The sequence below is a fragment of the Marmota flaviventris genome, chromosome 1 (genome assembly GCF_047511675.1).
Source record: "Marmota flaviventris isolate mMarFla1 chromosome 1, mMarFla1.hap1, whole genome shotgun sequence".
NCBI classification, from domain to species: Eukaryota; Metazoa; Chordata; class Mammalia; order Rodentia; family Sciuridae; genus Marmota; species Marmota flaviventris.
In genome coordinates, this window is record NC_092498.1 from 210,270,921 (window position 1) to 210,292,489 (window position 21,569).

Below are 21,569 nucleotides of genomic sequence, written 5' to 3' on the forward strand. Positions count from 1 at the left end.
GCTCCGTCAGCTCTGAGCCCCCTCCCCTCCTCACACCAGAGGGTGGCTCCTGCGCCTGCTGTTCTGGTCCGTCATTCTCCCCGCCCCCATAGCGGAATATTCCGGAGCCTTCCCTCCTGCAGGGCACCTATGGCCCCTTTATTCTTTTTTTTTTTTTTAATTTTATTTTTAGATGTTGATGAACCTTTGTTTTGTTCATTTATTTATGGTGCTGAGAATCGAACCCAGGGCCCCTCACATGCCACTGAGCCTCAACCTCAGCCCCTCTTCATTCTTTTAGACAGCAGCATAGTACTCCATCGTGTGGCTGCCCTGGAAGGAAACATCGGGCCGGCCTCCGCGTGCGGACGGGCTGCCATGAGCTACCCTGTGTGCTTTCCGAGCTTTTGCCTATCCGTAGCTGGGGGTCAAAGGTTAAAGTCGTTTATAATTTTTACCTGTTGAGATGCCCCCTCGTCCCCAGCACACTAACCCTCCCCTCACCCACCTGTGTGAGAGGGAGGTCCCCAGATCAGTCCTCTGTCCCCAGCTGAAGAAGGTCGGAGCCAAAGACTTAGGGTTAGGAACAAGGTGGCCCCAGCGTGGTTCTCTGTGGAGTGTCCTGGGGCCACTTGGCATGTGCGCCTCTGTGGACCCTCCAGGGTCCCCGGGGCCCTGCCCTAACGCCGCGGTTGCAGATGGAGGTGTGGCCCGTGTGGGGCTTGGCCGCTGGGGAGCGAGGCCTGGCTTCCTCCTGCCTGGGGCTGGGCCACCCCTCTGGGCCGGGGCCGGCTTCTGTGGAATGTCCCCCCAGAGGCTGGAGGGAGATTCATGGGAACTGACCTTCGGCTCAGTCACCCATTTAGGGTGCAGCCTGAGAGTGGGCAGAAAGGGGGCCCCAGACGGTTGTGCCTGTCGCGCACTGCCCCAGGACACAGGGACTGGTCACATGTAATCAGACCTCGCCTAGGAGCGAGGGTGGCCCTGGCCGAGCTCAGGAGGAGCCAGACACCCCCCCCCGTAATATTTCTTTTAGAAACACGTCTGACATTTTTACCATAATGTCCCACCCACCCCGACTGACTGGTCACAGCCTGACTCAGAACCGACTTCTAGAACTTTCCACCATTTGTGCCCACCATCGTCCTCGGGGCTCTTGAGACTCTGAAGCAGAGCTTCTCGCCCAGGAGTCTCTATCCCGTGAGGGACATTGGCAGCGTCTGTGATGTGGGACAAGGAGGCGGGTGCTGCTGGCCTTGGGCTGCGTGTCACCTTGTCATCCTATAGGCACAGGGCCTCGCCCCAGTGTCCCCACCCCAGCTGTCCATAAGGTTTCACTGTGAAGCCCTCCCTGGGGTCACCCGTCACTCTGTCCCTCCCTGGGACTGCCGTGGCCACCAGGCCTGCCGGGGACATCCCCGGAGCAGCCTCCACCAGGTGCCCCGGGGGACAGGTGGGTCCCCACACCCCGCGGCTGCGCCTGTCGTCCAGGTGCCCTGGTCAGTGGCCCTGGGAACCTCCCGGCCAGCCGGTCCTTCCTGCCCCTTCCCTCCCTGGGTGGAGCCCCCCGAGGTCACCTCCTGCGTCACCCTGGGCCTGCTGGGCCTGGGGCCGTGAACTGAATGACCTCAGACCACGAGCTGTCCCTGCTGCTGGGGGCCAGGAGCTGCCGTGCAGAGGGTCCTCACAGCCAACCCCCAGCCACCCGGGGGGACCCTCCCCGGCCTCTCCCAGCTCCTGGGGCAGACAGTCCTGGTGGCCCTGTTGGCAGATCCGCAGTGGCTGTCCCTCCTCCTCCGAGATCAGACCTGCCCTGTCCATCATGACCTCAGCTCAACCAACGACATCGGCACGACCCCGATTCCAGACAAGGCGGCCTCCTGGGATCCGGGAGTCAGGACCTCAGCTCCGGGGCACAGTCCCATCTACAGCCCCCCAGATACCCGAGGTGCCCCTGAGCCTCTCCTGGGCTCCTCCCAGATGAACATCACCCACTGGGCACAGGGGCCCGCACCCACACTCCCAGCGACCTGGGAGGCCGAGGCAGGAGGATCTCAAGTTCAAGGCCAGCCTCAGCAACAGCGAGGCCCTGAGCAGCTCAGGGAGACCCCGTCTCTAAATAAAATGCAAAACAGGGCTGGGGTGGGGCTCAGTGGTCGGGCGCCCCGAGTTCAATCCCTGGTGTCCCCCCAAAAAAAAGCCAGCGTGCTGTCACCTGAGGGGACTTCCCCTGGTGGCGGGAGGTTCTGCCCATATCACCGCCATTTGCTGCTTCCCTTCATGATGACCAAGTGCCCCATTTCCCGTGGACGTGAGGAAGTGGAAGGGGTCTCCATTTTCTGTGCAAATCCGTGGGCCCTGCTAGACTCTGTCCCTGGCCCCGGAGAATCTCCGTCTGACAGGAAAGGTCTCTCACAGGTGGCTCCTGTCGGGTCCCGGGAGGACGGGGTGAAGCCGGAGCTCAGGGGCAGAGCCCTTGCCCGGCACGTGCGGGACCTTGGGCTCCATCCCCAGCTGTGGCAGGACCAGGGCGCGGGTAGTTCAGCCAGTGACCGTCTCAGGTCCCACCACAGACGCCAACAGTGACCTAGACGACCTCTTGAAGAGAGATGTTTTCAGCCCTGTCTTCTAGATGAAGAAACTGAGGCTCACAGAGGTCCCCAGACAGCAGAAGAGTCACGTCCAACGCAGCCTTGGGCTCTGTCCTTACAGCCTTGGGCTCTGTCCTTACTCCTCCCGTCTCTCTTCCTTGTACATTTTCCTCCTCTCCCACCTCCTCCTCTCCTTGCTCTTCCTCCTCCACCCCCTCCTCCCCCTCCCTCCTCCTCCCCCTCCTCCCTCTTCTCCCCTCCTCCCCTTCCTTCTCCCCCTCCCCCTCCTCTTCCCTCTCCTCTCCCTCCCCCTCATGTCCCTCCTCCTCCCCCTCCTCCCTCCTCCTCCTCCTCCCTTCCTCTTCTCCTTCCTCCCCTCTCTGTGCTCTTTCTGTCCCTTTTTCTCTATTTCTTTCCCTTGGATAATGCCAATGAAGGGAACAGCAGAAACGTATTCAGCTGGTGCTCACAAATGCATGTCCCTTGACACGTAGTCACTGACCGTCGGCTCTGATCTTTGACATAAGCCTTGTCTTATTCACTGATATTTGTCTTGTCCAATATCAAAGTAGTTGACTTTGGGGACAGTCGGTCCCCGTTTATCCAAGACATTTATCAAACGAGTCCTGTATGCAGGTACACTGTCAGTGCCTACTATGTGCAGGCACTGGGGTGCTGGCGTGTTAGTGGGGGAAGCGGGTGATCCGTGAGATAAGGGCGAATGGTGAACGTGAATCATAGGGGGCTGTGAGGGTCCGGCGGTCTCCACGGCAGGGACTGGTCCACAGACAAACCCCAGAGCCGTTGGCTGAGTGCCAGTGGGGATCCGGGGACTGGACCCTGTTACCCTCTGCGTCCGAGATGGTGTTAGAGGGCAGTGAGAGCGTCGGAGAAGACCCTTGATGGGGAGCCTGTGGGTATCTCAGGGAAGGGCAGCCAGGGGTCAGAACCACCAGTGCAAAGGCCCTGGGGTAGGAGTGTCCTGGCATTTGTGAGGAGTGGTGCTGCTGCCCATGTGGCCAGAGGGGAGCTAACGAGGGCAAGAGTGGCCACTGGTAAGGCCAGGGAGCAGACATGCCTCCTAGGCTGACAGCCCACGTCATTCATCATCCAAACCAGGACAGTTTTGAGAGTAAGTGGAGAAAATAGAACTCAAAAAATAATTACCGGCCGTGACGTGTCCACACCGGGTATAAACTGGGACGTGCGGCCTCCCTCCAGGCCACGGTCAAATCGACCCCATTTTTACCTCATACACTGGGGAATTGGGTGTCCTGAGCCGGGGGACTGGTTTTTTAACATCTTCTATCCTGATTTTCTGAATGAGCCAGGCTTAAAAAATCAGAGGAAAGTAAACCATAAGGTCAAGGGCGCTTCAGGGGACTCGCCCGTTGCCGTGAGTGAGCAGCCTCCACCTGAGCTCCTCGGTGCCGGGCACCAGGCTGGGCGCAGTGGCCACCCCCCGGGGACTCTCGTGGCCGCTGTGACTAAGGCTCTGAGGGTTCAGCACGGGGGACAGTGGGAGGGGGACGGAGTCGTCTGTGGAGAGCAGCAATGACAGTCCAGCCCCGCCTGCCCGACGCCCTGTGAGCTGCAGGGAAGGCACGTCCTCCCCTCGCTGGGCCCAGAGGCAGGACCTGAGGGGGATGGGGTCAGGGAGGCACGTGGTCAGCCCGAAGGGGCACCACCCACGTGGCGGTGGCTGAGCCCCCCTCTGACTGTCAGGGAGGGGCCTGCACAGGGAGCTGGGATGCACTTCTGGTTACCATGGTAACACAGGATTGTGTGTGCGCCGTTCAGCCGGGGCTTAGTGAGCACCTACTATGTGCCCTCAGCCGCAGGCAACAGGGTGCTAGGAGCAGGGGACACACCTGCGCCGTGTGGCTCCGGAGAGACAGCAGGAGGACGCCGAGCGCAGAGCTGGCGGAGTGCTGGGGACCAGAATGAGGGGCGGAATGCTGAAGGGCCATCAAGGGGGACCTGTCCCAATAGGAGCCGTGAGCCGCAGGCCGTGGGGGGAGCCGTGTGAGACTCGGGGGAAGCACCGTTCAAAGGCCCTGGGGTAGGACAGTAGCTGGCCTGCTGGAGGCCCCAGGGAGCCCTATGGGGTAATCTGGGGAAGAGACAAGGGCGGGAGGTGACAAAGTAGGAGGACCACCTCTGCCCTTTTTTTGGTGACTGTATTCATTTCCTGTAACTGTCACAATGAAAGGCCACAAACAGAGTGGCTTAAAACAGCAGAAGTGTGTTCTTCTCGCAGTTCTGGGCTCTGGAGGTCCAACATCAAGGTACCAGCAGGGTCTTGGTCCCTCACAGACCTGGGGGGGAACCCGTTCTGGCCTGTCCCTGGCTTCCAGGGCTCTGCAGGCAACCTCGGGTGCTGCCCTGGCTGTGGGTCACGGTCCCAGCGCGGCCTGCGTCCTCCCTCGGGTCCCCGCAGTGTGCCCGTGTCTGCACCCAGGTCCGCCTTTCATAAGGACGTCAGTCCTGCCCCCGCTAATGGCCTCATCCTAACTTGGTGACACTGTGGAGGACCTTCGCAGAGTTCGCGGGTCCCGGGGGTCAGGACATCTGCGCGTCCTGTGCGGAGAGACTCAGAGTGACACCAGCAGGACGGTGGCCTGTGACGCTGCCCCTCCCCTGGGAATGGCTCGGTGCTGCCTCTCAGGGTGTACGACAGGACTGACCGGGCTCCCCGAGGGCCAGCGTCCCTGGGCGGCTGTTACTGTCCTGGGCAGCACGTCACAGGGCCCACCCGGGACCCAGACGTGGGCAGATGCGGGTTTTGTTGGCAGCTTCTGAGACGGACGGACAGACGGACGCACTGGATGCAGGGGCCTCCGCTGCTCCCCCTGTTTGCTCCTGTCCCTGTCCCCACACCCCCAGTCTGTCCCCTGTCACCAGGCCCTGGTGACAGTGCCCCTCCTTCTCCCTGGCTGCTTCAGGGCTGGCTCCCTGGGCTATATTTAGCCCCGAGAAATGGGAACAGGAGCCTCGGCCGCCGCAGAGCTGGGGACAGAGACCAGCCCTGCCTTCGCCAGCCCTGCCCTGCGGCTTCCAGCCTCTTCCAGAACGTTCCACGGGAAAAGCACTTCCAGGCTTAGAACCAGGGCGTGGACTCCTGTGTGGACATTCATCACCCGAATCCTGTCCAGGTCCCGTCCAGGCGGACCTCCCCTCTCCCTCTCTCCCTCCCTCCCCCACCCCTCATGGGGGCAAAATACATGCAACATAAAAATCTACCTTCTCTTTTTGGGTGACAGGGATTGAACTCAGGGGCACTTGGCCACTGAGCCACGTCCCCAGCCCCCTCAGCTGCTGCTGACTGCGGTTCCGTCATGTTGGGCAGGTCCTCTGCTGTGTGGCCGTCGCCCCCCCCCAGCCCTGGTGCTGCTGTGGCCTCCCCCCACTGGAGCTCTGTCCCCGGGACCCCACGTGCTGCCCTGCGTCTGATCTGGCGGCTCCGGGCCTCGGGTGGAGCCCGCGGGTGGCTCCTGGCTTCACTAAGCGGGACGTCCTCCGGGCCGTCTGGATGGCAGAGCGTGCCGACCTCCCTTCCTTCCCAAGACAGAGTTCACTTAAAACAAGACCATTTTAAGATCCGTAAAATAAACACACAGGAAACTCCGCGGCCCCGTGGAAGCAGAGACTTCTCAGGCCCAGAAGCCCGCCACCCCCCACCCCTGTCACCTCCTCCCCCAGGGACTCTCCTCGGGGCTTTGAGCCGCGCCTGCTCCTCCACCTGGTGGGGGTGGGTTTGCTGGCCTCCCCTGGTACCAGTTGGCCTTGAACCCCAGCAGCCCTCCTGCCTCGGCCTCCTCCAGGCCTCCAGGCTGGGCCTGCAGACGCGCCCCCACACCTCAGTCTCCCGAGGCTGCGCGGTGGGTCCCACCCACGTGTTCCCTGTCCCCTTCTCCTGCTCAGCCTCACCTGGTGGGAGGTCCGCGGTGGCACGGGGCAGGCTGTCACCCTCCCGTGCTCCGCTCATGTATTCTCTCCCCTCGAGAAAGGTCGGGTTGTCAGCGGTTGGGGACTTTCTGACGGACCTGACCACTCCTGGTTGCCTTTGGGGAACGTGGGTTCCTTTCTGCTGGGGAACAACCCGGAGCGGAATCACAGGGTCGTGGGAAAGGAACATGAATAGTTTGAGTAGAAACTCTCAGGGCATTTTTTCAGCGTGGGTGTGTGTCCCCCAAAACTCGCACGTTGGGCTGGGGCGTTGCTCGGTGGTGGAGCTCCTGCCTGGCATGTGCAAGGCCCTGGGTTCCAACCGCGGCACTACCCAAAAATAATTAAATAAAAGGAGAAATAAAGACAGACACATACAGTGAACAGGCCATGGGAAAACGAAGGCAGAGACGAGGTGGTGCATCCATGATCCAAGGAGACTAGACAGCCAGCAGACCACCAGACGCGGGGAGGAGGCCTGGGCCACAGTCTCTCTCAGAGTCTCCTCCCAGGAGGAGCCCACACCTTGATCTTGAACTTCGGGCTTCCAGAACTGTGAGAGAATAAATTTCCGCTGTTGAAGCTGCACAGTTGTGATTGTTTGTTTTAGCAGCTGCAAGAGCCTAATACGCCACGTTACTCCCCATCAGCAGGGATGAGGGCACCAGTTACCCCACAGCCTCACCGAAACCTGGTGGTGCCAGTCTTTCTTATTTTAGGTTTTCTTTCGCAGCTTTTATACTTATTTTTAAAGGTGGGCTTTTAAAGCCACACTGGGAGACCTACATTCTGCAGGTGCCACAGGGCGATGAACCACTGGAAGGTTCCGCCTTCTCTGATGGCTCAATCCAGTGCTTCCCAGCGCAGAGGTTAAGTTCATGGGGTCAGGGGAGGGCACCTGCCTGGTTCCAATCCGCATCGTCACTGACTAGCTCTCTGACTTTGCCTAGGATTTTGTCTTTCCAAGACTTAGTTTTCTCAGTTATAAAATGGGCAAGAGAACCAGGCACACGCCTGTAATCCCAGCAGGAGAATCACAAGTTCAAAACCAGCCTCAGTAACTTAGCGGGGCCCTAAGCAACCCAGCGAGACCCTGTCTCTTCATAAAATATAAAGAAAGGACTGGGGATGTGGCTAAGTGTCTCTGGGTTCAATCCCTGGCACCAAAAATTAATTAGTTAAATGGGTAAGGTGATAACATAGGAACATCCCCAGCACCACCAAAAAGTATATATACATATATATCTAAAATAGTGAAGTGAATTCCCATAGGTAATGCGCTTAGAAGAGCACCCAGCACCTAGTAAATATAAGGGTTCCATTCATGTGCTCGCCTCGCCCCCCCACCTCTTCCTGCTCCCCCTCTCCCACTCCCTCTCCCTCTCCCCCCTCCCTTCCCCCTCCCTCCTCTCCCCCTCCCCTTCTCCCTCTCCCCCTCCCCCCCACCCCTCACTCCCCCTCCCCTCCTCCTCCCTCCCCTCTCCCTCTCCCCCTCCCCTCCCCCTCCCCCTCTCCCCTCCCCCTCCCCCTCTCCCCCCTCCCTTCCCCCTTCCCTCCTCTCCCCCTCCCCTTCTTCCTCTCCCCCTCCCCCTCCCCCTCCCCCACCCCTCCCTCTCCTCCCTCTCCCCCTCCCCCTCCCTCCCTTCTCTCTCCCCCCTCCCCCCTCTCCCTCCCCCGCCCTCCCTTTCCGCCCTCCCTCTCTTCCATGGTCTTCTGTTCTGTTTCAGGGGGAACATTCTATTTATAGATTTCTTCCCCTTGAGGATTCAGCCTCCTCTCTGGGAGGTTTTTGTGGTTGATGTTGAGGCTGCAGGAGGGGAGGAGAGAGGCCCTGGAGGAAGAGGCCCAGGGCCCCGCCGTCTGGCTTGGTGACTTCGGCAGGCCACCGGACCCCACAGTCACACACCTCCTGTGAGGGACAGGGCCGTGACTGTGTGGGGCAGGAGGGAGTCGGGGGCCTTTTCCCCAGGTCAGGGGCTTCCTCCTCCTGCTCCGGCCTCTATCTAGGTGACCCTCGTAGGTTCCCCAGGTTCCTCCCGAGCCTGGGGAGGGAGCCGTGGCCCTGAGGGCTCCTCTGGGCTCCTCTGCGTCCTCCTGACCCTCGGGGCCCAGGGGGACCTGCACCTCCCTGGCTCACCAGCTCCTCCTCTTGCAGAGCAACGACGCCTCAGGGAACACCTGGAACTGGCTCTACTTCATCCCCCTCATCATCATCGGCTCCTTCTTCATGCTGAACCTCGTGCTGGGCGTGCTGTCGGGGTGAGTCCTCTGTTGCCCTCCCTGTGCCCACCGCCTGTCCCCAGGGTCGCCAGCCTCCCCCAGCTCGCCAGCCTCCGCTCCCACCCACCAGGTAACAGCAGACCCCGGCTCTTCCCTGGGGTCTTCAGACTGCCCTTGGCAAGCCACACGCAGCAGTGGCTGTGCCCCGCGAGGGGCAGGGTGAGGGCCACAGGAGCCTCCCTGCCTGGGATTCACACTTTTCACCAAAAAAATAAATAAATAATAATTTTTGGGTTTCTCTTCTCCCATTTTCCAAACATAATATCATAATAGACCATCAAAAAGTTTTTTCCTAGCCAGGGAAGTGGCTCTCGCCTGTCATCCCAGCAGCTCCGGAGGCTGAGGCAGGAGGACCATGAGTTCAAAGCCAGCCTCAGCCTTGGGGAGGCGCTGAGCAACTCAGGGAGACTCTGTCTCTAAGTAAAATACAAAAATGTATCTTCCTGCCATAAAGAGGCTCTGAATCCCATTTTGGGGGGGCTTGATCATAACTGGACTTCGTATTTCTCGCCATTAGAAGTCGGAGGACTGGTGTGGTGGCCCCGTGGTGCCGTCGGCAACCCCAGCTTCCTCCATCTCTCCACACGGACACCCTCCCTGGAAGGCCCCCCACCCCGCCCCCCAGAGAACCCCCGAGCACACACACGAACGCCCCCTAAAGCCCCCTCCCAACCTCAGACCCTGATCTCGTGCTCCTGCAGAGAGTTTGCCAAAGAAAGGGAACGGGTGGAGAACCGGAGGGCGTTCCTGAAGCTCAGGCGGCAGCAGCAGATCGAGCGCGAGCTGAACGGCTACATGGAGTGGATCTCCAAAGCAGGTGAGAGCCAGCGCTGCGAGTCCCAGGCCACCGAGGGCCAGGCATGCCGCGGGGAGAGGGCCACGGAGGGATCCCATGGGAGGAGCGATGTGAGTCGGCGTCCCAGACCCTGGCAGCAAGACTCTAGAGTAGGACACGGAGCCTCGGGGATCTGACATTGCCTAATGGTTGAGTTCCAAAATCAGACCTTGGAGCCAGGCACGTGGCGCCCGCCTGTAATCCCAGCAACGCTGCAGGCTGAGGCAGGAGGATCACAAGTTTGAGGCCAGCCTCAGCAACATAGTGAGGCCCTGTCTCAAAATAGAAAATAAAAAGGGCTGGGGATGCAGCTCAGTGGTAAGTGCCCCTGGGTTCAGTCCCCAGGACCCAAAATAAATAAGCAACATCTGTCTTTGGTTACATTCCAGCCGTGCCACCCCCTGACACTCTGTGTCACCTCCCTGTGCTGCAGTTTTCCTGGTGGCTAAGTGGAGATGATAACCGTGCAGTCGTCCCTTGGTTTCCCAGGGGATTGGTCCCAGGACCCCCCACAGACACCCAAGTCTGTGATGCTTCAGTCCCACATAGAAAATGGCCCCGTGTTTGACCTAACCTGTGTGCACGGGTGACTCGTGACACCTGCTGCAGCCGAGTGCTGTGCTGTTTGGGGATAATGACAAGAAATGACTTGCCCGTGTTTGGGACAAAGACCTTTTTCCGGGTACTTCTGGTCCGCCACTGGTGGAGCCCTGGACGCCCAGCGTGTGGGGTGGAGGGCTCCCGACCCCCTCGCGGAGCTTCAGCGAGACATTGGGGCTGGGCGCTTAGGAAGCTCAGCACCTGGCACACAGTAGGCGGCTTGTTCTGCCACCAGCAGACACTTAGGGGCGCCTGCAGTGTGGCAGGCTCTGTTCCAGGCACCAAGGGGTGGGCGCCAGACAAACCAAGTCCCGGCCCTCGGGATCGGAATGCTGGAGAGAAAACGAAGACAGGCTCCTCTTGTTGGGAGCCACCGCACGCTGAGCAGGGAGCAGAGAACAGCTGGAGTCAGGGTGTCAGGGAAGGTCTGGAGGGAGTGGCATCTGGCGGAGGCCTGAAGGAGAGGACAACAGATGTGGAGGGTGGGGAGTTCAGCTCCAGCAGAGCAAGGGCAGTGGGAGTGGCTAGGAAGCCAGTGGGACTGGAGTAGAAGGGGGGGAGGACAGAGAAGTGACAGGAGCCAGTGTAAGCAGGAGCTTGCAGGCGGAGGTGGGGCTGCCTGGGAGCGTTGTGGGGGAATAAGGTTGGTGTATTCATCCGTGTTTCATTACTATGACAAAATACTGGAGGCAGGATAACTGTATAAAGAAAAGAGGTTTCTTTAGCTCACCATCCTGGAGGTTCAAAGTCACGGTGCCAGGATCGGCCCAGCATGCTGAGAACTTTGGAATCATGAGCGTGCAAAGGGAGAGGAGGCACTTTGTCAAACAGGAAGCCAGAGAAGGTCACTCTTGTAACCCTTGCACATGCAAGAGTTCAGTTGTCCCTTGAGAACTACCTTAATTCCTTCCAAAGACACGCCCCGAATGGCCTAAGGACCTTCCACTAGCCCCGCCCCCTTAAGGGACCCACTACCTCTCGCACTGCCAAGCCATGGACCAAACACCGGGCACAGGATCCCTGGAACCCGGCACATCCGAGCCCAGAGCTGGGCGCAGAACTGAGGAGGGCGGGGCCAGAGGCAGAGGGCGGGGCCAGAGGCAGAGGGCGGGGCCGCTGGGCTGCCAGGTGCCCGGGAACCCGGGGGCGAGCTGGGGTGGCCCGGCGGACCCTGCTTCCCAGGGCCGGCGTGACCCTGTGTCCTTCCTCCTTAGAAGAAGTGATTCTGGCGGAGGACGAGGCCGACGTGGAGCAGCGACATCCCTTTGATGGTAACTGCTCTCCCCCGAGCTGGCGGTGGGTCCCCTCAGGGAGCACCCAGGGCTGGGGACGCGCCACTGGGTTCCCAGGGGCCGTCAGGGGGGGACTTCGGGGTCCAGGAGGTGCCAGGAGCAAACGTGAGGCCAGGTCAGCGCAGGAAGGGTCAGGAATGGCGGGATCCTGCCCGAGGAGGAGTGTGGGCCGCGGGGCGGGGAGTCCAGCCTGTCCCCCTTTGCCCGTGACCGCGGCCCAGCTCTGGTTCATGTTGCTGCCCTCCAGCTCCAGCGAGGTCAGGAGGCGGGTCAGGCAGGGACAGCTGTTGACTGGAAGTCCCTGGGATGCCCAGGAGACAAGGGACTGGGATCCGGCCCTGGGCGGTCATGGAGTGGACCTGGGGGTGCTCGCCTGTGGTCCCTGCTCCTCGGGAGGCTGAGGCAGGAGGCTGGCTTTGGCCCCGGAGTGTGAGACCCACCTGGGCCACAAAAAGAGTCCTGGCGATTTTATTCAGGAACGGGATGGGCCATGGGGGGGTCTAGGTCTCCTTATCAAACGTGTGTCGGGACTTTCTGTCCCCGGAGGTGAGCCTCCCAGCACGCTGCAGGCCCAGGGGTGGCTGTCCCCGTGGTCCCTGGGTGTCAGTCCCAGGACTCCTAGGAAGCAGGTTTTAGGACTTAAAAATAACTCGGAGAGGAAAGGGTGGCCAGAGCGCAGGCCCGGAGGGGAGCTGAGCAGGACAGTCCTTGTCTAGACCCCTGAAGCCAGGTGACCTCCTCCCTGGGCCCCCGACGGGCACCCTGCAGCGGGTGGCAGGTCCCGGCGTCCGGAGCAGCCAGGGTCACGCCTGTTTCTCTTGCCATGTTCCCATTGCTGGAGCTCTGCGGAGGGCCACCGTCAAGAAGAGCAAGACGGACCTGTTGCACCCCGAGGAGGCCGAGGACCAGCTGGCCGACATCGCCTCCGTGGGTGAGCCTGACCGGCCTCCCCGCCCCACCCACCCCGGAACCAGGGCGAAGGCCTGGGAACCCGCCGCCTGCACGGGGTCCCCGCCTGCCCCCGCCCCGCTGAGCCCGGGCAGGTGCCGTGACCGTGGCAAGGACCACGCATGTCTCCCTGGGTGGGTCTAGAGCCAGCAGAGACAAGGCTCCCGGTGACAGCGGCCAGTTCACCGTGGCCAAGGGTCCCTTGTCAGATTTTGGAAGAGTGACAGAGAGACCCTGAGGAACCTGGGAGCCAGGTCTAAATGTGGTACTCACCACATGCCTTGTGTGCACTGACGTCATGCACCTCTGGAAGATTCTGTGCATGAAACGCTGTTGCTATTTCGTGGTGTGGAATTTTCCACGTGGGACGTCGCTCCGTCCTCAAGAGGTTTGAGATCTGGGAGCATTTTGGATGCCGGATTTGGGGACTTAGGGGTGCCTCGCTTGTAGCTCTTCGGGAAGAGTTTGGGGGGGCTGCCGTTATTAGGTGCCCAGATGGGAACAAGACACAGAGCTCAGGGCTGGGCATGGTGGCACACGCCTGTCATCCCAGCGGCTCAGGAGGCTGAGGCAGGAGGATCGTGAGTTCAAAGCCAGCCTCAGCAAAGGCGAGGCCCTAGGAAACTCAGTGAGCCCCTGTCTCTAAATAAGACACAAAATAGGGCTGGGGACGTGGCTCAGGCGTGGAGTGCTCCTGGGTTCCATCTCTGATAACAAAGATATAAAAAGAAAGACAAAGAATTCTACCGTGTAAACTTGCAGTCCAGCCCTGCAAATAGATGTTAAGTCAGAGTTTGCAAATAAGCCTGTAAGGGAAATGGGGGGTCCTGGGTGTGGCCACTCTGGAAGGGTGGGATATGGCTGGAGGGCTTCCCAGAGGAGGTGGCCTTTAGACTGAGAGCTGAAGAGTCACCGGGCAGTGACACAGAGAGAACGCGTGACAGATGGTTCTCAGACCTCTGCCACTGTAACACAGAGACCAGAGCCCAGCCGGGGGCAGTGACGCACCCCTGTGATCCAGTAACTCAGGAGGCTGAGGCAGGAGGATCATGGGTTTGAGGCCAGCCTCAGCAACTTAGCGAGACCCTGTCTCAAAACATGAAATACAAGGGCCAGAGGCACAGCTCAGTGGGTGAAAGCAGTCCTGGGTCCCATCTCCAGTTTCAAAAAATAGAACAAAGAAATATCTTAACCACAAGAGTTTGTTCGAGAGGCGCCTGGGGACATCTTTTCTTTTCCTCGTGCCCCTCACGTGCTATGGATTTATTAGCGGGGACTGTGGCTTTTGTCCTTCTGCAGTGAGGGGGAATAGGGTGTGGGGGTTTTAAAACATGATTTTTAAAATCCCAATCATGAAGGGAGGCAGAAGAGCCTCCAGGCGGAGGGAGTGGGGCTGGGGGAAGGGGAGGGACGTAGACAGAGGAAATGCAGGAGGGACGGAGGCAGAGGAAGGGGACCTCCAGGAAGAAAGCCACTCGGGTCTCCCTGTGACGCGGTGCTGTGCTTCTCCCAGGCCCCACTTGACTGCTCTGTGCACACCTGTGCACGGGGCTCCCCTCCCCTTTGGGCACGTTCCCTGGGGGAAGGAGCCCTTCAGCTGTATCCCCTGAGTCACTCTGAGTGTCACAAACACAGAACCCAGGTGGAAACCCGCCAAGTGTGCGTGTGCCCGCAGTCCCCGCCCAGGCCACCCCACGTGGCTTCCCGGTTAAGTAGGTCCTAATGGCACCCGGAAGCTGGCCTTCATTTGCAGTTTTAGTTTCTGTCCGAAGCCTGTGGATGGGGATGGACTGGCCGAGGGGAGCCTGGGGACCTCCCGCGAGCGTGGTCAGTCACATCCGTCCCCATCAGCCTGGGGGCTTCCATGGTAAACGTGGTTTGTTCTCATTGGCAAAGAAGGTTCTGTTGCTGCCCCTACAACCTGGGCTGGATGCCAGGCTCCGCCCGCGGCCCAGCCAGGACCTCCCTCCCGTGTGGGGGCAAGGAGCAGCCGTCCTTAGAACAGGGTCGTCCTTCCTCAGCTGATCTGGGACAGAGGAAAAGGAGGGAGGGCGGAGGGCACTCTCATCTGGTGCAATTGTGACATAGCGTTTGGCATGATTTAATTAGACTTTAAGTAAGAGTCCATACTCCTTGACCTTCCATCTATACTTCAAAACCATTTTTAAACACGAGCAAAAGATCATGTCCCAGCTTCTTCTCAACATCATTGTTTCTGATGATTAAAAAGTAAAAAACAGGGCTTGGGATGTAGCTCAGTGGTAGAGCACTTGTCTAGCATGGGCAAGGCCCGGGGTTCAGTGCCCAGCATGGAAGGAAGAAAGGAAGGAAGGAAAAGGAAAAACACAGAAACAACCCACAATGCTCAGCAGTGGAAGGATGGTTAAAGAAAGCATGGTATATCCATACAGTGAAATACTCTACAGCTAGGAAAAAGCACACAGTTGCTGCCAGCAGGGAAAGATGTATTTTGAGATACATCAAGTTGCACAACACTAGGTACAATATGATCCCATTTTTAAAAACAACATTTGGAAATGTTAAAGGTATAGAAATCGGGGGATTGTAGGGGTTTGTCACTTTCTACATGACATTTTCTGGGGTGTGTGAATTAGTCACCTGTATTATTTTTGAAATCAGGGGGAAAAGGTTACCTCAGAGCAGAAATAACTGTAAGAAATGTGACCAAAAATATCATGGATGTACAGGGCAGGGAAGAATTTGGCAGAAAACCAAAGAGAGCTTCTTGCAGGAATTGTTTCAAACTAGGGTTCAAAGCCAGGTGCCAGGGCGCACACCTATAGACCCAGAACTCAGGAGGCTGAGGCAGGAGGATCTCTTGAGTTCAGGAGTTGGAGACCAGTCTCTGTCTCAAAAAAATAAGAAGAATAAAAATTAAAGTGAACCGGGTTTCATTTGAGGATGAAACCTCAAATTTGAGCCGTCCCCTGGGGCCACTCTAACCAACTGCCACAGACTCAGTGGCTTATGCAACAGAAATTTATCGTCTCATGGTTCTGGAGGCTGCGTGTCTGAGATGGGGGTGTGGACAGAGTTGTGCCTCCTGAGCCTCCTGGGCACCTTCTCCCTGTGTCCCCCCGTGGTCTTCCTCATCTCTTGTAAGCACATGAGTCCTGCTGGGTTGGGACCACCCCAGTGGCCTCTTTTTACTTCAGTTATTTCTTTAACGACCCCCTTGGCCTCTGTACAGCCTCATTCTGACGTCCCGGGGCTGGGATCTCAACGCGAGTTCTGGGAAGACACCATTCAAACCATAAGGCGGGAGGTTGTGTGGGTTCCTTTTCTGTTACTATAATGAATTCCCTGAGGCTGGGAACTTATTTTTTTTTAAGAGGTTTATTTAGCTCCGGTTTTGGAAGCTGCAGATACACCACATGGAGCCAGCTCCAGTGAGTGGCCCCTGGGCTGCCTCATACTGTGGCCGGTGGCATCCTGGTGGGGGTGTGGACGGGAGGGAAGGATCACACTGATGGAAGGAAGCCAGGGAGGGAGGAGTGGAAGCCTCAGGCCCAGGAGCTCAGGGCCCCAGGGGAGCCGCGACCAGTCCCTCTGAGGGCTGCTCCGGGTCCTCCCACGAGGCCCCGCCTCTTAAAGGTCCCTCCAGCTAAAACATGGCCATCCTGGGTCCCAGTGTCCAACTCGCGAATCCCTGGGGGACGCACAGCACCCCCGCTCAGCCCTCCGCAGGGACGGTCCAGAAAGCCACGAGAGCCCTGGGTGGCACACACCCGTCGTCCCCCGTGCTCGGGAGGCTGAGGCAGGAGGATCTCAAGCCCGAGGCCAGCTTGGGCAACGGAGAGAGAGTCCGTCTCAGAACTACGACTTTAAAAACGCCGCGGAAGGTGGCTCGGGGTGGAGCAGGAGTTCAGCCCCTCGAGGGGAGGCAGAGAGGGACGGAGGGAGTGGAGGCCGCACTGGGGGAGGCTGCGCCCTGAGCCGAGCAGCCCCAGGCAGACTGTGGAGGGAGGACCAGAGAGGCCAGGGGACGAGTCTCCACCCACACAGCCCTGGCCACCTGCCCAGCTGCCCCACTCCATGGAGGACGTCCGTCCTCAGGGGACACAGGCCCCGCTTCCCGGTCCTCCCTCTCTCCAGCCTCACCCGGATCCATCCACCAAAGTGGGCTTCCCCTGAAACACCGCCTGCGGGCCCAGACGTTCCTTTACCGCCCCCTCCTGGGCTCCTGGCTGCCACCTTCACCTCCCACCCTCGGTGCCTCCCCAGACACCAGAGGGCCCCTGCGAACACCTGAGTCATGTCAGCTCCTCCTCCAAGAACCTCCCTGGCTCACCTCCTCCCTCAGCCACTCCTTCCAGTGACACCAAACATGTCAGGCAGGCACGTGCCGCCCCAGGACTCTTGCACTAGCTCTTTCCACTACCTCAGCCACAGAGGTGACTTAGGCCAACACCCCAGTCGCCTGGGCCCCGCACGGTGCCTTGCTGTGGGTTTTCCGGTCACGCCCCCACACTAGGGTGTCCCAGGGGGCAGGGTAGGTCCTCAGTGGACGCTCCAGAGCATACACGTGTGCAGGTGGAAGTCGCACCCGGCTCGTCCCCGGTGACCGCTTCTGAAGTGAAAGGTCCCAGGAAGACGGGGGCCCTCCCCCTCAGCTGGAGGCCTTCCCAGCCGGCACGGGGTCCTGGGCAGGGGCCCTGGACGGCCACAGGCATCAGACGCAGCCCAGAGTGGCAACAGGCTCTTGTTGGAGAGAGCCCTGGGCCTGCCTGTTGTCATCCTGTCCCCCTCTGGTGGCCTCCAGTGCCACCGTCTCAGGGGCGTTGCTTTCTCCCTAAACTGAGCCCGCGGTCAGGGTGGTTCCCGGGGCCGGAGGGCTTGCCGGAGGCGGTGGCTGCGCTGGCCACGCCCCTCCCCAGAAATGCCTGCCTGACCCCTGCGTTCTCTCCCCGGCAGGGTCCCCCTTCGCCCGAGCCAGCATCAAAAGTGCCAAGCTAGAGAACTCGACCTTCTTCCACAAGAAGGAACGGAGGATGCGCTTCTACATCCGCCGCATGGTCAAAACTCAGGCCTTCTACTGGACTGTGCTCAGTCTGGTCGCCCTCAACACCCTGTGCGTCGCTATCGTTCACTACAACCAGCCCGAGTGGCTCTCCGACTTCCTCTGTGAGTACCGCCCGCTCCCCGATCCCTTCCTCGGGCCCTTCCCCGACCTCCTCCCCTGGGAGCCGGGGTCTTTTTCCGGTCCTCTCTGAGTCTCTCCGGCTGCGGTTGGCCCATGCTGTGTCAGTCCGTTTTCTGTTACTACAACAAAGTGCCTGTGGCAGCTGACTTTATGAAGAGGAAAGGTTTATTGAGCTCACAGTTTAGGAGGCTGGAGCAGGTGGCACCTGTGTCCATGGGAAACTGATGGGGTAGGGAGGTGGCAGTGACGGGTGTGTTGGAGCAAGTGGTCGTTCCTGCGGCCAGAAGCAGAGAGCCAGGGCACCTGGGATCCCAGGCCTTTGGAGAGCAGCCCACAGTTGGCCAGGGATCGCCCACAAGGCCCCACCTTTTAAAGGCCCACACCACCTCCCAATGCCATCTCACGGGCCCAAGCTTCTAACCCCCTGAGCCTTTCAGGGGACACTGTGTCCACGCCACAGCACAGCCCGCCTGCTCCGGGCCCACGGCTGTCAACTGGAATCCAGGCAGAGTTGTGGGCGCTGCGGGAGGGAGTGGGGGACAGAGGGAGGCAGCAACGGGGTAAAGACAGAAGCTCACATGGAACTTCCCGGCCTCTCTGGGAACAGTGAAGCCATTGTCCTGTTTCTCCTGCTCATGTCCCGCCCTCGGCCCCCTCTGCCCACGCCTTTGGCTCCTTGGCCACCTCCTCTCCCGCCCCCTTGGCCTCCCCTCCAAGGACCGTGAGAGCACCTTGCTCTCCGTGGGTCCTGCACCCTCAGGCCTGGTCCTCCTCCCTCCGTCTGGTTCCAGGACGAGCGTGAGATGGGGTCAAAGCTGGGGGCTGGCCGGGGTGGGGAGAAGCCGTAAAGATGGGGATCATCCCGCCAGGACTTAAAAAAGTAAAGAGCTCTGAGGAATCAACAAGAGGTGTGCCAGGCACACAAAGGGCAGGTGCCCATGGGGGGCCCTGAGTGGGGCTCCCCAAGACCATGCCACCCACCGGCACCCTCCTCTGCATCTCTCGGCTGGCCTGACTTATTTGTCACCCTCTCGTCCTGGTTCAGGACGGATGTGGGATAGCTGCCGCGGAGACAGTCGAGTCTTTGACCTAGAAAGGCCGAGAGCCTAGCCCAGGTCACCATCTCCTTGAAGCCCTCGTGGTTCCCAGTCATGACTGACCCCCCCAGGACACCCCTCGGGGCCAGTTCTCTTTCCAAGAGTCCTGACCTAGTTCCAACCTTAGTAATTGTGTTTGGTCCCCCCGGAGTCTCTTATAAATGAGGACTCTACTTCCTGTTATAACCTCCTCTGATGGTCTATTTTTAATCCCCTGTATCCTCCCTACTAATCACCTGGCAGTCCGTCCTGGTTTAGGAACAGAGGATTGGGCTTCCTGTCTGTAAAGATCCTTAAATTATCCCCATTTTCCTGTTGAAATAACTGAGAAACAGAGAGGTTCAGTCACTTGTCCAACGTCCCACAGCTAGGAAGTGATGAAGCTAGGATTTGAACCCAGGTAACTAGGCTTCAGGGTCCAAGCTGTGTCTGATGATCGATCCTGACCCTGAACACCAGGTGACCTGAATGCTGCATGCCTTCCCTGCCCTAAGTCACCATGTGACCTTGGGCCGATCATAACCACCATCCATATCCACCAAGGTGTCTTTCAACACAAGGCATCCTCTTCTTTATGTGCCACCAAGAAAGACACAGTCTGCCATCTACACTAGGACCTCCTGATTTTAGAAACCTCTCCACTTCAGAGATGTCAAAATCTGAATAAAACTGTGTCTCAGAATCAATGAAGTATTTAGGTTGTCTGGGTCTCCGACGCACCGGTTCTCCATGGAAATTGGATCTGATGGTCCAGAAAGTTCTTCCAGATCCCCCAATTCTGTGGGAGAGGAGTTCTCTCAGGCCTTGTGCAGGGCTCACTGTGTTTCCATGGTAACCAGGAAACAAGCATCCCAGAGACACTCGTCCACTTCCACTGGGTCTTAGAAGGGACCTGAGGTTATGGACAGATTTCCTTTTCTGCCTTTTGATCCTAGAGACCCTAGACCCTGAAGACCACTGTCACCCCTTAGAGTCCTACAAATAAAGGGAAATTTCAGTGAAAAAATAAGCGTGAGGGACCCCGACAATCCACCCAACCACCTACTAAAAGCAAGATTAGTAAACACTCTCGACCATTGTCTGAGCTCATGTGTGCTGCTATAACAAAATACCTGAGGTTGGGTAATTTAATAAAGATAGAAATTCATTTTCTCACAATTCTGGAGACTGGGAAGTCCAAGACCAAGGTGCTGACAGGTTGGGTTGCCTGGTGGGGCTGCCCTCTGCTTCCAGGAAGGTGCCTTGAACATTGGGCCCCCTGCGGGGGGAGGAACACGGAGTCTTCACATGGCAGAAGGCAGAAAGGCAAGAGAGATGAACTGACCCATGGAACCCTTTCTTGGGAGCATCTGATCCCGTTTACCGGGGCTCCATGTGATGTGACCAGCCCCTGTGGGCCTGCCTCATCCTTTGGTTCCTTGGGGGATTGAGTTTCAACATGCGTTTGGAAGGGGACACACACCTTCCACCCGTAGCAGCCATCAAATGATTAGCCGCATGGCCATGATGGGAAATTCTCAGAAGCGTGTTTGGGTCTCCATCTTCCCTTTCTCTAAGCTGACTCCCCCTCAGAACCCCTCCTCCTCCCTTCCTCTGGGTTAGGTGAGAACCCTGAGCAGCCCCCCAGCCCCCCAGGAGCTTCCCAACCTCAGCTTCCTACCCCACTAAGAAATCCCCCTCAGAGCAGGACCTGGGATGAGCCATTGCTTTGCAGGCTAATCCACCTTTATCCTTCCCGGAGGCCTTGGCATTCCTAAATCAAAGAACAGAGTCTTTGTCTTGATCCAGACTTTTAGATGAGCAGCTAGACGGGATTTCCAGAGGGTACCGAGAAGCCGGGCCTGCGCCGGGTGGCCCAGTGCCGCATCCAATCCCAACGTCAAGTCAAAACCAGGACCCCGCTGTGATTTCCATTTCTTCCTCTTCCTTGGGAGCTCAGTCAGGCCAAAGTGGACGGAGCGTGATTCTTAGAAACGACCCAGCGGCGTTATGGGTCCACGCCAGGCCCCTGGTTGTTGGTTAATTATCCTGTGAGGTTTTCAAAGTGGGGACACAGAAGTGTACCAAGCTCCTGGGGAACCACTGGTCAACACAAAAGCGAGGGCCTTGACAAGGACCTGCATCCAGCCCTTCTCTGCAAACCAGAGCAGAGGTACCCGCCGGAGAGCAGCTGGACTCCCTCTGAGATCAGCTGGGGTTGGGGGGGCACCGGTCTTCTCTTCTCCTTTTCCAGAAGGGAGACGGGGGCTCTAGAGGACAAGCCCTGGCCGGCCTTCACCCCAGACTGACCGCCTCTCCGTTTCCTCCTTCTCCCTCCAGACTATGCAGAATTCATTTTCTTAGGACTCTTTATGTCCGAAATGTTTATAAAAATGTACGGGCTCGGCACGCGGCCTTACTTCCACTCCTCCTTCAACTGCTTCGACTGTGGGGTAAGTGATCGGCTTCTGTGGGGGCCACTGCGTGCGCTCTTGTCTATAATGACCATACCTGGAGACCTTGGTCAGCGGGAAGAGGGAAGGTCACCTCTGCGTGTGAAAGACTGAGATGAACGCAGAAGCAATCACACGAGCCCAGAACTCCCAGCCTCGGTCACGAGGGGGAATTTATAGACCACCTTTGGAAAACAGATGGGTGACCCAGCGAGTCCTCCATGAAGGATTCACCTTAGAGGAACTCACACAGGTGCCTGGGAGACACCAACAAGAATGCCCCTGCAGCTGGGAACAAAATTAGGGTCTTTCAACCTGAGTCAGCTCTCTGCCACTGTAACAAAATGCCTTAGGCAGTTCACTTATGAAGAGCAAAGGTTTACGGTGGCCCACAGCTTCGGAG

At 58.7% G+C, this 21,569-nt stretch overlaps 1 protein-coding gene across 4 annotated transcripts in view; it reads left to right on the plus strand.

Annotated features, from left to right (window-relative positions):
- The window catches only part of Cacna1a (calcium voltage-gated channel subunit alpha1 A), a 181,275-nt gene that overhangs the window by 86,804 nt on the left and 72,902 nt on the right, over positions 1 to 21,569 (plus strand). For 3 of the 4 annotated variants that reach the window (XM_071602072.1, XM_027955221.2, XM_027955222.2), the window contains exons 7-13: positions 8,674 to 8,777; positions 9,500 to 9,615; positions 11,448 to 11,504; positions 11,613 to 11,615; positions 12,367 to 12,456; positions 17,409 to 17,618; positions 21,054 to 21,166. In XM_071602072.1, the coding sequence (XP_071458173.1) occupies positions 8,674 to 8,777; positions 9,500 to 9,615; positions 11,448 to 11,504; positions 11,613 to 11,615; positions 12,367 to 12,456; positions 17,409 to 17,618; positions 21,054 to 21,166 (693 nt within the window). The remainder of the gene's footprint in view (positions 1 to 8,673; positions 8,778 to 9,499; positions 9,616 to 11,447; positions 11,505 to 11,612; positions 11,616 to 12,366; positions 12,457 to 17,408; positions 17,619 to 21,053; positions 21,167 to 21,569) is intronic. The other variant, XM_027955219.3, reaches the window with a different exon arrangement.